Here is a 16,399-nt window from a genome sequence, read left to right on the forward strand (position 1 = left end):
CCAACTACAATTTTATTCGTGTAAATCAAAATTTCGCACTCTCGTGATGGCCAGCGCGCCTGTTGGCAAAAGCATGAACTACCATATTGGTACATATTTTAGGGGACAAAAAATCTGTGGTCTCAAAGCAGCGATCGTTCTCCTTCTCTCTACTCTCCATACTAATATCTTTGGTATTGCCGAACGCGGTACATATCTCTAGGGCGAGTTCCGATACAGAGTAATCTGTAATCTGTGTTGGTTCTCTCTGGTCACGCTGTCAAGTGTCACGTCTATCTACGACCTGTCAGGGTCAGCATTCTCATTAGTGTTCTGTGATTCTCACTAAAAAATTGTGATGAACATCTCTCTCTGTGTTTCAGATTCTGGGTGTTGAAAATTCTAGAATATCACAGTTACCGTGTTTCGAATTTTGCTGCTACAAACTCGTTAAATATCGGCTTATTGATTCGATATATTTAAAAAAGGACAATTGAAATTGAAGTAATAATTATAAATTTTCTTGTTTTTCTATACCATGGTGGATTACAGTAGATGGAAAAATATTGAGGTTTGTTCACCAAGATCTAGAAAAGATCTACATATTTTTATTAAATCGCCGAACAAAACAAATATTTCGAGAATGTTTCGTTGAATATTATTGCAATCGGGTTTATCTGCAGATTTCAGACGATGAAGATGAAACTCATCCAAATATTGATACACCATCATTATTCCGATGGAGGCATCAAGCAAGAGTGGAAAGAATGGCTGAAAGACAGAAAGAAATTGAGGAATTTGAAAGAAAGAAAAGAGATAATGTTGAAAAATTAAATACTACAAAGACCGAATTGAGTAAGGCAGAAAAAACAAATGTGGAAAATATTGAAAAACTGCGTAAACAACTGAAAGAGTTGGAAGTAGAGGCTGCTGAAATTCGAAAGAAGGAAGATGAAATAAAAAAGAAAGAAAAGGTTAGTATGTTTAATGTTAAAAACGAGCAAGTACCCTGGATTCGCCTTATTTGATAGATTATCAGGTACATACTGCCAAAGAACCATTACAGTCTAGAATTTATTGTAGAAGTAGTGTACCCTGTAATCTGAAAAATCACATACAGGGTGAATCCTCTTGAACTCTACATACTTCATATAAAGGTAGAGGGTACTTAGCTGGTTTCAAAAATACCTTACATGCCAGGTCTTAAGGTACTCCTTTGGATTCTACAGGGCGATTTTCTGTTTTGGGTCATATTTTGAAAATGCTCTAGTGTACAAACGAATGATCCCAAACCCATCAAGTTTGGTGAGTGGGAGGACTAAACTAATCCCCATACAGCAGATGTAACAGTTCATCAGTTTCCAGAACCGGACTCTATTTTTTTCATATTATCATCATTCAGCTCTCTGTGTCCACTGTTGAACATACGCATCCCTAATAATAGTCCATTCCAATCTATTTTGTGTGTTTTGTATCCATTTGCTGCATTATCTCTCAATGTCCTCCGACCAACGCTTGGGCATTCTTCCTCTACTTCGCTTGTCCATTCTCTTCACTCAAGAAGCCTCTTTTCCTATCGATCATCCTGATCTGTGCAAGTTGCTATTAAGCTTTACAATAGCTTCAATGACATCGCTGACACCGGTTCTTCCGCACAAATTCTTGTTTCCTATTTGTTCCCTCAGGGTCATTCCAAGCATGGATCTCTCCATCTCCCTCTGTGTTACGTTAAGAAATATTAGGTATTCAATAATCTCTTTCCTTGAATTGCTGAGGCCTTAAGGAAGCAATATGAAGCAGTAATGAAACTTAAGTTATTCCTCTCACCCAGTAAATTAGAGTTCAAATTTATTAGATTTATTATCATTTACTTTAGTTTTTTGAAAATATTTTCAGTAAATAGTTGTGTACATTAGTACACAATGGCCACATTACCATTTTAAATAGGCTGTGATTAGAGTCCCGACTCAGGATCTGTGTCCAGTCACGACTGTCGAAATCAAATGACTCAATTACCAAACAAGTCTCTTGGCATTACTTGGGATCCTTGTTCAGTCCCGACATTGTAAAAGAGTTATGTTCGTGAATCGTATAATATTATTCATGAAAAGTTGCGACTAAATTTAAGGAGTGATTCCTTATCAAAAAAATAGTGTGTCCTTTTTCTAAATGAAGATTGAAATAACAGGTGAGAAAGTTGAGAATTGCTTAGTGTAAATTGATCCAGAGGAATTGCCAGATGTAATTTTTAATTCAGAAGTGAACCTCTTCCTTACGGCCATTCTTGACTAAAAAAATGTGATTGAAAAAGGAAGCTGCCAAATATATTTGTGAAATGTATGGTATTTTATATGAAATAAGGATACAATTCTGCGACACCTAAATAAAATGTATTTTTATTTGAAGTGTATGAAAATTTTGCTTGAAAGGTAACGGTAGTGGTTGTGTTAAAAAAAATGTTCACTTGAGATGTTTCATTTCAAGATTGATCTTTTTTCTCTTTATAAATGTGATGGTTTAAAAATAAAATATGCTTTAGCATCATATTTATCTTTAACAACTCATCTACATGCACGATTGAAATATGAATCATTGTTTCTATTTGACTGGGTATAGGCTTAGGATTTGTACTGAAAATTCAGATTTTCGCTACTCCTTTCACTGCTTAATAATTTCAAAGCACCAGTGCATCGTTGAATACGGGATCGAATATCAGTACCGTGTTTAATGACGTCACCCGGCACTGGACACGGGTCCCGAGTCGGGACTCTAGTCACAGCCTATTAAATACTCTGCCTCAGAGTCTGATTAATGCTCGACATCTGCACCGTAGTTGGGGGGCCGACGATGATAAATCGGGATTTACTAGAGCGTCGTGCAGACCTAGTGGATTTTGAAGATTAGATGGTAAAAAAAAGGTTCTATGATTTATGCACTTTCAGCGGTGGAGAAAGCGTCTGCAGGTTTTCAAAGATATAAAAAAAATCGTTAGGTGTACACACTAGAGCGTGTCAGATTAAGACACTGTATATGCCCTACGTGTATCTGATAATGCAGCTTGCCTGGTAGGGCTGGTCGTTTGAAAGAGTTGAAAATGACAAAAAAAAAAATCGAGCATGTCAGATTTTTAGAGGATATGTTAATTGAACCCAAAGGAAGCTACTTTTCAAAAGACTGACAATACGGACGTGACGCAAGGTCACAGCGGTCAGATTTTCATACAGATGGTTAATCTCGGTATTGCAGACGTGTTGACACATTAATCGAACAATAGTCAGGAGGGGGGTTTCCTAATCTGACAGTTTGAAGTTTATAACAAGGCATTTTTTGAAGATATTTCCCTTCCTGTACCTATGATCGTTTCTGTGTTCATTATGAAAGTTGTAGATAATAAAATTCTATACAACTGTTGTATGAAGCAATTTTTCATACTCTCAACCGTTTTTGAGCTAGAGGGTGATAAAGGCGACAAGCTTAGCCACACATGCGTGAGGCCAAGGTCAATGTAAAAACCCAGTCAATTTTTGTTTTGGCTTGCTGAAACTGTCAGATTATATTTTTTCCGTTATTCTTGAATCATTAGCTTCAAATTTAAAAAAAAGCTTTCGCGCTGAAGAATGTACAAATGACGTTTTTCTTGTAAGTTTGGCACCTTCCCACACATTTTCGTCACGCTTAAATTGTCAGTTTAAGAGAATATATACTTTTCAATATGTAATTAACCACATATTTCCGACACGCACGAGTATGTACAATGATCGTTATTTTTTTTACTATTCCGACAGGCTGTCCTAGACAATTCCCCCTATATACAGGTCTAATTTTTGGTAGAGGTACTCTACTGGGTCCAAGGTATCTCCCCTTATATTAATCGGGCACGCTCGAGTAAATCCCGAATTTCCCTCTTGGGCTCTCCTACTAATGTGTATGTTTGCGTTTCCCCAATTTTTAATCGTCACGGAGTATACTTCATCATTAAGGCAACCCCATTAAAAAAATACAGATTGAAATCTGATGTCTTTGGAAGCCAAAAAATTGGGCCGAAACGATCAATCCATTAATATGGGTAGATTGGTCCCAAGTAAACACGGAAGTTGCCTGCATAGTTTGCAGGAAATTTTTTTTGGAAGCAATGGTTTTCTTTCCCTCTTTTTCGGGCATCTCTTCCAATAAAGTTGGCATTTTGTTTCGAAGGAATTCTAAATAAATCAAATAACCCGTTAGTTTGAATGGTCTGTTTATCTTCCCGTTCGATATTCCTGTTCAGTAATTAATTTTGAACTTGTGCTGGGATCTGTCTTCTTGCATTAACAGTGGGTTCATGCAGTGTTCCTAAGACCTAGGAAATATACCAATTTAATCGCCAAACGGCGATCACGTGAACGTTACCTGACAATGAGGTTGTTTTTTTCCTATCTCGTATTTCTTATTAACTCTGCCTAACCCACCATAAATGGGGATTCGAAGTTAGCCAGGTGTAGGTTGTGCATGTTGCAGTATCTCTTTCAGTGTTGATCAATCTGTTTTATGTTGTTTTCTATGAAACACTCATCGTCAGGTACAAATTATGATACCTAGTAGAAGGAATGGCATTTTAACACCATATACCTTATTCAAGTTTGTTTGATATTTCTGTTCAAACACAAAGATCAGTTTTCTCAACATCTCAATCTCAAAACGAAATTATTGTGCAACAAACATTGTCAGAGTACAGATTCTTGAAACCTGCCAAAGGATATACAGAAATAGATACACTGAAACTTTTCAAGAAGAAAATTCTTAATTTGATACTGAACATGGAACCTTATAGTATGGAAGAATTTTCTGGGTGAAAAACACTTTTTGTTGACGCTATCTCATTTCCCTTCTGTTCAATATTCATTGTTTCGAAATGAAGCTCTTTATGCATTTATATAAGGGATGGTTTTCTGTTAGTGTTCATGAGCGGCCCCGATAAGGTGGGCTCAGAGTGCCTAGATTATGACCCTGCAAATAGTTATACTAAATAACACTGGGACTAAATATGAAACTTCTCCGATGTATCAGGCAATAACATTGTAGGATCATCTACGTAAGACTCTTGAGTTGCCCACTAAAGTATGATTTAAAAAAGTTACTGAAGGATTTACAATGTATGTCATCATAGAATGAGTTCCAGAAAATAAGTTTTTCATTTGATTTGTCCTATACATTGTGAATGTATAGGATCAATATTTTATTATTATTATTTAAATAAAGTATTCAAAATAAACAGCTATGAATATGACCCAGTTGTCCCGTGAATAGTTAATTCATGCGAAATATTTGTTTGAAGGTGAAGTTTCTCTTGAATTTACCGTTTCATACATAGTTGAAAATAAAAATAATTTACAGCAACATCTTCAAATTGTACCTACTTTTCAGACAAGAATCCGCTTTAGACAGTCAAAATCCGTTCACTTTTCGCGATATTACACGTCTCTCAACTTTGTTTTATTTTCGAAGCGCGATTAGCAAACGATGCACCTGCTTAACGCTCACAAATGGAATGTAATTCCAAGCCAAAGGTAAGGACGTTACTGCTTTCTTAATGGTCATAATACATACATATTCCGTCTAATATTCATTCTAATTCTAATTTATCCAGTGTCAAGACCGACCCTCTATACAAGCCGTCTAGTGGTAAGACGGCACTCATTATCTGGGAACCTCAGCTTCCACATTTATCCATCTTTTGCCATAATTTGTGTTCTACCCCTACCAGTGTCCACCTCTAGTGTTAGTACGATTCCCTGCTGTTGTGAAAACCCGGGGGGAGCAGAAAGCACTCAGAGGTGGACCGCTGTGTTTCTGTGCCGTCTTGTTAAGGTAAGCGTCCACTAGGCGGGCCGGGTCGGGTCGCATCGCAACGGATAAATCCGCCTGCTAACATTTGAATTGAACTGCGTCTACTAGAGCCGCATCGGGCCGGGTCGCAACGGAATCCGTCAACGGATTGCCCGGCGAGCGTATTTCTCCGTCGATGCGATGCGATGCTCTCACGCCCGTACCGTCCCAGTAGACGCGGGACAAGAGCAACGCATTGACGGATTATTTATGAAAATAGGATTGCCCAGCCACAACTGGTAGCAAAAATCCGTCGATGTGACCCGTCCAACGTTCTTCAGTGGACGCAGTACGCAATAATGCTCACCGCCACGTTGCGGCCCGGCCCGTCTCCAATGGACGCTCACCTTTATGCTGTTAAGGTAAGCGTCCACTAGGCGGGCCGGGTCGGGTCGCATCGCAACGGATAAATCCGCCTGCTAACATTTGAATTGAACTGCGTCCACTAGAGCCGCATCGGGCCGGGTCGCAACGGAATCCGTCAACGGATTGCCCGGCGAGCGTATTTCTCCGTCGATGCGATGCTCTCACGCCCGTACCGTCCCAGTAGACGCGGGACAAGAGCAACGCATTGACGGATTATTTATGAAAATAGGATTGCCCAGCCACAACTGGTAGCAAAAATCCGTCGATGTGACCCGTCCAACGTTCTTCAGTGGACGCAGTACGCAATAATGCTCACCGCCACGTTGCGGCCCGGCCCGTCTCCAATGGACGCTCACCTTTATGCTGTTAAGGTAAGCGTCCACTAGGCGGGCCGGGTCGGGTCGCATCGCAACGGATAAATCCGCCTGCTAACATTTGAATTGAACTGCGTCCACTAGAGCCGCATCGGGCCGGGTCGCAACGGAATCCGTCAACGGATTGCCCGGCGAGCGTATTTCTCCGTCGATGCGATGCTCTCACGCCCGTACCGTCCCAGTAGACGCGGGACAAGAGCAACGCATTGACGGATTATTTATGAAAATAGGATTGCCCAGCCACAACTGGTAGCAAAAATCCGTCGATGTGACCCGTCCAACGTTCTTCAGTGGACGCAGTACGCAATAATGCTCACCGCCACGTTGCGGCCCGGCCCGTCTCCAATGGACGCTCACCTTTATGCTGTTAAGGTAAGCGTCCACTAGGCGGGCCGGGTCGGGTCGCATCGCAACGGATAAATCCGCCTGCTAACATTTGAATTGAACTGCGTCCACTAGAGCCGCATCGGGCCGGGTCGCAACGGAATCCGTCAACGGATTGCCCGGCGAGCGTATTTCTCCGTCGATGCGATGCTCTCACGCCCGTACCGTCCCAGTAGACGCGGGACAAGAGCAACGCATTGACGGATTATTTATGAAAATAGGATTGTCCCAGCCACAACTGGTAGCAAAAATCCGTCGATGTGACCCGTCCAACGTTCTTCAGTGGACGCAGTACGCAATAATGCTTACCGCCACGTTGCGGCCCGGCCCGTCTCCAGTGGACGCTCACCTATAGTCTTACTTCTGGCTGGCGAACAAATTCGTAACACCCGTGGCTCGTTTGAGATCGATCTCTATTTCTTTCTCCCTCCATGGAAGCATCACTTTCTCATTGCTATTTGTAAATCACTCCGAGAAAAACCTTTTTTGTGTAAAGTGTTTCTATTCCACCTATTGTACTGCCATTTTTCACTTGACTGATTTATTTATCGGTGGATTCTTAGAGTTGCGTAATAGTGCCTATTACTTATTTGCGAAACAACGAATGAACTCTGTGAACTTGACAATGATTAATACAATCAAGAGACCTGTATAGGGTTGGCATAATAGGTGATACCTGAATTACAACTTTTTCAACCCAACGAGATAGAGGAAAATATTAAGCTACTCTTTTCATAAGAAAAAACACAACTTTATGTTATAGCTCAGCAAATAAACCTGTAGGAGAAAACCTACGCCACTGGATTGATATAAAAAAACTGTTTGTATAATGTCTTCATTTCAACACTAGCACAAACAGAAACGGAGATAATGACCAAAGTTGAAAACGCTCAAATTTAAATTTTGGCTTATAACTCAAAAACAAAAGAAGATAGAGGAATGCAGTTGATGGCATTATTAGTTTCTCAAAAAGGATGCCAATGATGTGGCCGAGGGAAATACCATCCAAACTAGTAAACTAATGATTTTATGACTGTACGGATTTTGTCCGCTATTACTGGCATAAAAAAAGTTTTATCCACAATTGTTGACGAACTATTTCTACCAAATTGATAAACCCTAAGTGGACAACGCATGTCAAATTCGAACAACAGATCCATGAAGCTATTAAAGCACCTGTCAATATCATCGTCACGATAAAGATCAATAAAATCATAGTCTGCCAAGTTTTTAGCCATTCGATTCAAATTATCATCAAATATATCCCTAGTCTTGATGGTAGTATTTTCATCTCGATTATCAATATTAACAGGTGCATTGAAGCAAAAGGATAGCAAAAATAAATATATTTGAAAACTGGTCTCTCGTCCTTGCATGCAAATATCTAGATAATGTTAATTATGCTCATCACAGATTTTCGAATACATTTAGTTTCTGAAGTAAATTAACATTGTAAGAAATACGTGATTCCTTAGACTTTAAGTAGAGCGGACAACATAGCGCTGATTTAAAACCCAAAAATGTTTTGATCAGTGTCATTAACTTATATTTTCGTACTATACAGTGTGTAATGTGTTTTATATCCATTTACAACCGAGAGCTTTTATAAAAGTGAATGGAGTGTAGTAGGATTCATCTCTGATAGTAATTCGTATCCACACAAATTATGACTAAGCATTGTACCATTTTGAAATCTTAAAAAATGGCGCACATTTTTGAAATAGTTGGCTCATGCTTTCATATACATTTTTTTCACAGCGAATGCTCAAACATTGACCGAATGAAGTATCACATTTTACGATGAAATTTGAAGTTGCTATTTTTTTTTCGAATACATAACAAAAACTTCTACGGTTTTCGGCATATTTAGTGGAGTATTCTATGAAGAATATTTTAACATTTTGATATCTGGGATAAGTGAGTGTTCCTCCGGAGAGGGGTGTGAAAGTCATAAAAATTGAAGAAGTGAAATCAGCTAACAAAGAACTACACAACTGAAAAATACCTGATGGTTATTAAGGCAAGGCGCAAATAGAAACACCGAGGTGTCGCAGCGTGAGTTTTTGTGAAACAGTGAAAAAAACAAGTCCGAGCAAATAAAGCGGGAAGGTGATTTGAAGCAGATACTTGATGCAGATTTTTCGTGCGCTGCGTCACCTCACCAACCTGCGTTTGTATTTACGCCTTGCCTTACAGCTTACAGAACGTCTCTATCAAGAAACTCTGGATAATGCATGAAAAATTAACCCTTGTAATAAACGAAGTCGCAAAAAAAAACACCTGGCACAACAAACCTGTTACCTAAAGACCAAAGCAATACGAAAGTTCCAACCAAATATCAACCAATCACGCGACTTCCAACGTCATTGCCACGCAACAGAAAGGATGAACTAAAATCAGCCGAGGATACAAAAAACAACTAATAATAACAGTTACCTGCAATCAAGCATTCTCTAATTCTTGAATGCAAAAACATGTACGTGTATTTCTGTTGTAAATAAAGTTTTCTTCATCACTAAACGTTATTTTATATATGTATTCCAGTTCCTTTATTATCGTTACTTTACTTTAGTGAAGACATGACAGCATTTGCACGAACAGAAAAATTCTGATATAGCTATGGAATTAATTATTTTCCTTTATGAAATCTTGAAAATGTGGGAGAGTAGAACAAAGGACCTATCGAAGATATTTCGTTTTAAGAAAAGTTTGTTTTGCGTTACTTTATTTCTTATACGTCCATAATTACTCGTCTTAAACATAGAAGATGTGTTTTTTCAATCCAATATGGTTTCTATCTCGAAAAATCTTATTTCCAATAGTTTTTGAGAAAAGTGCCTAGTAATCGTGAGCCTTTTTTGAAAATTCGGTGCTTTATGCTCGTCACAGCTCTGTCGGCTGTACTCTCTATAATATGCAAGTCTCATATAGTGAATTTAATTATTTGCTATAGTATTATACAATTACTCAAAAAGAGTCGAGAGAAGATGATCGTCACCTGCGTTAGATCTATAAACAGAGAAAAATTCACGAAGAAAAATGACAATATCTTCGTAATATTTCAGAGCACCCCCTGGAATGTTGATACTATAAGCAAACCCGGTTTTGCCAAAACTGTTATCAATAAGAGACCAGAAAGGCCGAAGGAAGAAAATCTTACAGATGAAGAACGTGAAGCTAGAATGAGGAAATTCATTAAAGAAAATGAAAGAGATTTAAAACATTTTGGAATGTTGAGGAAATATGATGACTCAAGAATCTTTTTGAAATCGCACCATCATCTTGTTTGTGAGAATACTGCTAACTATTTAGTTATATGGTGTATCAATTTGGAAATGGAAGAGGTAAGCATTTTGTTTTTTATTATGTACTTCGTGTTAACCCTCATAAAGGGATTACGCAATGGTCGTCAAGAGAGATTTATATACAGAGTGCATTGAATTTGAATGTGCCATTTTGAATTCCATAATAAGCCTTCAGTGCCTACAATAGTTATTTATGAAACCAGTTGGAAAAAGCATTATTTTCCAAAAGAACGCGAAATACGAAAAATAGTGTTTCCCAACGTGTTTCACACAATATTTTTTTTCTAATTTTGAATAGGATGTTGCTATGAGTTCAATTAAAAGAACCAAAAACGTATTTGAAAGCTTCTTTCGGAGATTCCTTTAAAATCCTCTAGTGACGGAATTTATTCAATTTTTCGCTTCGTTTGTTGCGAAATATTTTACTTTGTGTAGCTGGTTGCGAAAAGTAAAACGTTTCAAAACGTCAATGAGTTTTAAAAATTGTTACGTTATACAGAATAAAAAATATTGTCAGGTTTGTTTTACTTCCACTCAGACTGGAAATGAATTCCACTTTGGCCATTACACATATATTTCAAGATTTTTTTCGATTCCTATGAGTCTCGTATTTAGCTTTACGAATACATTATTTGTTTTTCTCTGTCATGAAGTTTTCAAGATACTCAACTTTCTATGTCGAAATTGGAAAATATAGTCTCACAAAATATAGGTACATATAACTCTCTTACCAATTTGTGTAATGATTCATTGAGAGAACATCTAAAATCGGTGAATTTTAAATTAAAATAATAACAATAGTCTAGTGAAGAAAAGAAATAATTTTGTGAAGTCAAGTATTCTCTCCTCGAAAAGAAATCCCGAATTTCTCATTGGAATTTGGTGATGTAACTTTGAATGGAAAACTAATCATTCTTTCCAATTTTTAGAAACATGACCTGATGAATCATGTAGCTCATCAGACAATTTGTATGCAGTATATATTGGAACTTGCTAAACAACTTGATACAGATCCTAGAGCTTGCGTTGATGCATTCTTCACTAAAATACAAGTAGCGGAGAAAGAATACAAGAATTCCTTCGATGATGAATTAAGGCAGTTCAAAGAAAGGATCCAGAAACGAGCTGCTGAGAAAGTTGAACAAGCCATAAAGGTAAATTGTCATTTTTTATTCTAGTGAAATCAAGGCAGACATGAAAATTTTTCATTATGATTGAAGTCAACGATTTTTATTGACAAAAAAACAATATTCTATAGTTCAAAATATCAAAGATAAAATATTTTATCAACTCACTCACTGGATTTGAAGTGCCCGTAGGAGATTTTTGTTTCAAACCACTAGCTCCAAAGACTAAATGTGAAGTTTTTGTTTCATATCCCTTCAAAAACTAACATCAGAAGTTTGCAAAATCTCAATATTCGGTAATAACTCAAAAATAAAGAATAATAGAAGGCTAAAATTTTCACTTTTATTTTTCTCTTAAAAAGAGTTTGGAAAAATGCCATCTGTTCGGCTCCATGGCTTTTAGTTTATGAGGTTGCCTCATGGGACATGGAATTTAGTTCTGAACAAGTTCTCTATGTTATTATAAGCAAAAAAAGAATTCTGTACTCCGATATGGACTTTTATCCATTTTTTCAATTAATAATAATTCATAAACCATCTTACTTACACATTTTCCTGATACTTTGTTCATATATTCTTTGTAAACAGTAGAGTCAAAAAATAACGGAACAAGTCTTGCTCCAGGTTACAATTTGAGAACACCAGAAAAAAATTAGTTAGGCTAAATGTCTGCATATAAATTATTCACTTTTCAACTTGCGCCAAATATATGTAGAAGTTTCGATAATGAGGTAGTAGAAAGTAGAAAAACAAAGAGATTATCTTTCCCAAATGGTACTTTTCTAGAGTTTTTCAATAAAATCATCAACTTTTCCTTATTCTTCTGATTACTGTATCCAAATCTTATTGAAAAACAAGAGATGTCAGTTATTAGAACAAATTATTATCTATAACTTTGTTCCAAACAACCTGGCGGAAGAAAATCATCATAACGTTGGTTATTATTGCAATACATTGAAGAAAAAATGGGAAATCTGATAATGTTCATTCTGAACGAAGCTTGACATTTTTTTAAACAAAAATATTCTTGGAACATATCTACATTTTGAAGGTTAAATAAAACAGAAAATCAGAAAACTATATAGAATTTTCATCTGCTTCTATTATTTTTTCATCTAGTTAGAGTATGATACTGGTTCTTCTGATGCATTCTCGATAAAAATATCGAATTACATTCGTTAGCCATTTGAATGTTTCGTTAAAGTTTATTACTACTCCTCCTCCTCCTCCTCTTGAACCTGCATTCGTCCACTCCTGGACATATGTCTCTTTCAACCGCTTCTATGTTTCCATATCGTCCCAAATTCGAATCTAGTCTTTGGGAAATAAGATTGATATTCTTTAGAAAATCAGTTTGGGAAATCACTTTATGGCTTACTCATATTGCCGGCAAGCGCGCAATGTTGGAGCAGCAGTTATCCTCAGAAATACCATGACATATAAAGAATTAAAGGACAGTTGAAAAACAGGTAGAATTTTCTGGTATTAGATTGACAAAAGCAAAGTTGCTGGTTGTTTCTCTAAACAGACCTCCATCAGGATGTATACCAGAATTTATAGCTACTTTGACAGAGTTGTTGCAGGATGCATACCCTGCCGACCGATTGATTCTCGCAGGTGACTTTAATATTGAAGTCAGGAAAAAGAGCAGCAACAACTTCTTGAGACTATCAGGATGTTTTGGTTGGTAATATTTATACCAACATAAATGTCGACTCCGATAAAAAATCTACAGTTAAGGCCCATCTTGGAGACCATAAGGCGCAGGTTCTCAGCCGAGATCAGAACCCTACTTGTCAAGTATCGTTTTAAAATTTTCCATTTTTTTTAATTTCAAATTGATATCGTCAGGAGAAACTAATGCATTTTTAGTGCATCTGTCCTTAAGTGAACGCGATGGTTTCGTCTGAATCAGTGTTTTTTTCAGATAATTTTCTGTTAGGGAAAATCCTCGGTTAAAAAGGTTTTTTCCTTTATTTTCTGAAGTCTCATTTTTCTAGATTTCTTATTTCCATGGTAATCAACCACCTTTTGTCACAAAGCTGTGATCTGCATTGAATATAGAGGTTTATTTATCAACTCCCAGTACAATTGATGGTTAAGGATTTAGGTTAGGTTACCACCACTCGACGGTTAACTTACCTTGCGTTTTACAATGTTAGGTTTCCGTAACCCTCGGTTCGATTTATATTTTCTAATGTTGGTAGAAATAAATAATTGATTTCACCTGAAAGTAGATTATTTGATCAGTTTCTAGAGAATATAAAATGATGAACATAATTGACATCTGTGCAAACTGAATGAAGGGATACCAAAAATTTTTATGCAGTATATAAAGTTTCATGTTGGTTATTTTCTTAGACTAAGGGTTGAAGACATCAGTTATAGAATTCAAAATAAATCAACCCTAAGAAGCATCCGATTCAGTGGTTGGAAATGGGCATCTCGGAAAAAAATTAACGGATAATTATAAGAATGTGTTAAATTCTTCAACAGAAATAATCTTGCATATTGATGACTTCCATTGGGAAGTCATTCAAAATCATTACAGGGACATTCAAGGCAAGAGGAACTTCATCTTTGAAAAAAAAATCACATATTAACAATAAATTGACAAGAAAACTGGCTCGTATTTATGGCTGTTTACTGCTTTGATATAATAGTAATGATACCTATATTTATTAATCCCTTGAGACATTCACAATGTATTGGACAAGCCAAATGAAAAATATAAAAATAATGTTCTGGAACTTATTCTACGACGAAATTCATCAAAAATCCTGTAGACTTTGCGTTCGTTCACCCTAAAATGAAGTCCTCAAATGCCACAATTTTTTTGGGTCTCCCAATAGAAGGAAATTCTTCGTCATTCTCTTCATTCTCAATCTTTCTGATCGCGGAAACATTCCGCTAAAATATAAGTCGTCTGAATCATTCAAATGGAACATTATATAAATTTACTTACATTGAATATGTTCGCTACCTTCTGATATATTGTAGATATAAGAATATCAGGGTTACCTACTATTTGAATGACCTGAATTCTAAATAGCATTACCTGAAAACCTGTCTTCTCTCTTTTTCAATCACTTTCGGCATTTTTGCAATATTAGGCCCGTTTGCAACGGCCGAGAGTTCTCTAGTATTTACTCGAGAATTCATGCGCCGTGAAATCTTTACCGTTACATACGCACTTTCGTTAGAATTCTCTTACCAAAATTTGGTAGAGAATTCTTCAGAGAATTCTCGGCTGTTACAAACGGGCTTTAGTTGATAAAAGTTGTGGCAATGGTGTATGACATTAACGACATTTCATGAGTGCTAACCTTTCTCTGTTCTGGTTAAAAAACTTAAAATTTATTTCATGGCCAACCGAGTGTTAAAATAAATGTGAATGGAGTATAGTTGAATACCAAATTTTATGAACACATAACAAGAAACATGAATATTCTCTACAGTTCGGACCAGGTTAGAACCACTCTACGTACAACTTTTTGATTATACCTTCCTTCCAGTTGGATGTTGGAGGAGCGATCAAATGCCATATTTAATCTAAAATACTGGAAAACCAGCGGAAAAAGGATCTTTTCGATAGTATGCCTCTGAAAAAATCGTAATTGTCGTAGACTTCGAAATAATCGGTCTACGAAGGATCATCAAAGCTATATGCGTTAATATCGAAATCCTATACATGTCTTATGTCTATACTAACAATCTAACGATGGCTAACTCCAATCTTTATTATTATAACGTTGATTGAAGTATACTTCGAAAAGCGATTATGATGGATATGGAGAGTAGAGAGAAGAAGAACGATGGCTGCTTTGAGGCCATAGATTTTTTGTCCCCTAAAATATGTACCTATATGGTAGTTCATGTTTTTGCCAATAGGCGCGCTGGCCGTCACGGTAGTGCGAAATTTTGATTTGAACTATTTGAAGTTGGCTGAGTGACCTGTTTTCCTGGTGACAGATGATGGGAATATTATTTTCGATTCTTGATAAGAGAACAACATATGACCCTCGATATGACCATGGTGAAATGTTAAAGCGTGCGCTAGTGTAAGAGTGTTTTGTCATTAGAAAGAAAAGGAGAAAAGATAAAATTACCGAGAGCATTTTTGAGAGAAAATTGGAAAAAACCTTACCTCAAGAATCGACTACGAATCAACTTGTGTGTCAAGACCACTTTTGCGATGAAGATATCAAAAATATGACGGATTCATTATAAACGAAATCGAAACTGTCATCCCTCGTAAGAAGTTGACTCTTCTGAGTAAGAATATCTAACCACAGCCCTCTTAAACACCTGTGTTAGAGGGCTGTGATTTAACCAATAAAATACATGGTTCAGAAGTGGATATTCTTGAAGAATTTTATAGGCGTAACATAATATACGGTTTATATCGGTTCTCATCTGAGTATTGGAAAGAGAATCTACGCTAATACCTAAGTGATGAATCTGAGATTGCTACCTTTTGTTGTCTTGATGTGTACTACTCCTCAGTGCGAATTTATATAATTTTGAAGATTACGACAAACCAACTAACATACCTGTTTTCAATAAACAATGTTAAACAAAAGTAGGTAAAATTTTTTTGATCAGTGATTTCTTTTGAATTTCATTGAATTCGTCATTTATTATGAACGAATAAAGCTGATAACATAGTCCCCTCTATAATTTGACTTGTATTTTATTGCATATAATTCAGAGAACTCATATTTAATAAAGATTTGAAGAAAGGTATTTGAAAAATCATCAGAAAAACCACGATGACACATAACCTAAAATAAAATGAAGGCTGTTCATTTCAATTATTCAATTTGACGCTTGAATCCCCACCCCTATAAACGCAGCAATCGCAGCGACACCTATCCTACGTTCCCCGTTTTCGGCGACACATTTTTAGTACGGCGATCGTTCTCCTTCTCTCTACTCTCCATAATGATAGATTTTGAATAAAATTCATAGAAAAAAAATTCTGTGATTTTACTTCGGT

At 36.7% G+C, this 16,399-nt stretch overlaps 1 protein-coding gene across 2 annotated transcripts in view; it reads left to right on the forward strand.

Moving 5' to 3' along the window:
• Positions 1-330: 330 nt before the first annotated feature.
• The window catches only part of LOC123311802 (hsp90 co-chaperone Cdc37), a 34,300-nt gene continuing 18,231 nt past the window's right edge, over positions 331-16,399 (forward strand). For both annotated transcript variants that reach the window (XM_044895890.1, XM_044895892.1), the window contains exons 1-4: positions 331-550; positions 663-953; positions 10,034-10,312; positions 11,203-11,427. In XM_044895890.1, coding sequence (XP_044751825.1) covers positions 518-550; positions 663-953; positions 10,034-10,312; positions 11,203-11,427 — 828 coding nt within the window. In that variant the 5' untranslated portion in view covers positions 331-517. The remainder of the gene's footprint in view (positions 551-662; positions 954-10,033; positions 10,313-11,202; positions 11,428-16,399) is intronic.

This window comes from Coccinella septempunctata, chromosome 4, assembly GCF_907165205.1.
Source record: "Coccinella septempunctata chromosome 4, icCocSept1.1, whole genome shotgun sequence".
NCBI lineage: Eukaryota > Metazoa > Arthropoda > Insecta > Coleoptera > Coccinellidae > Coccinella > Coccinella septempunctata.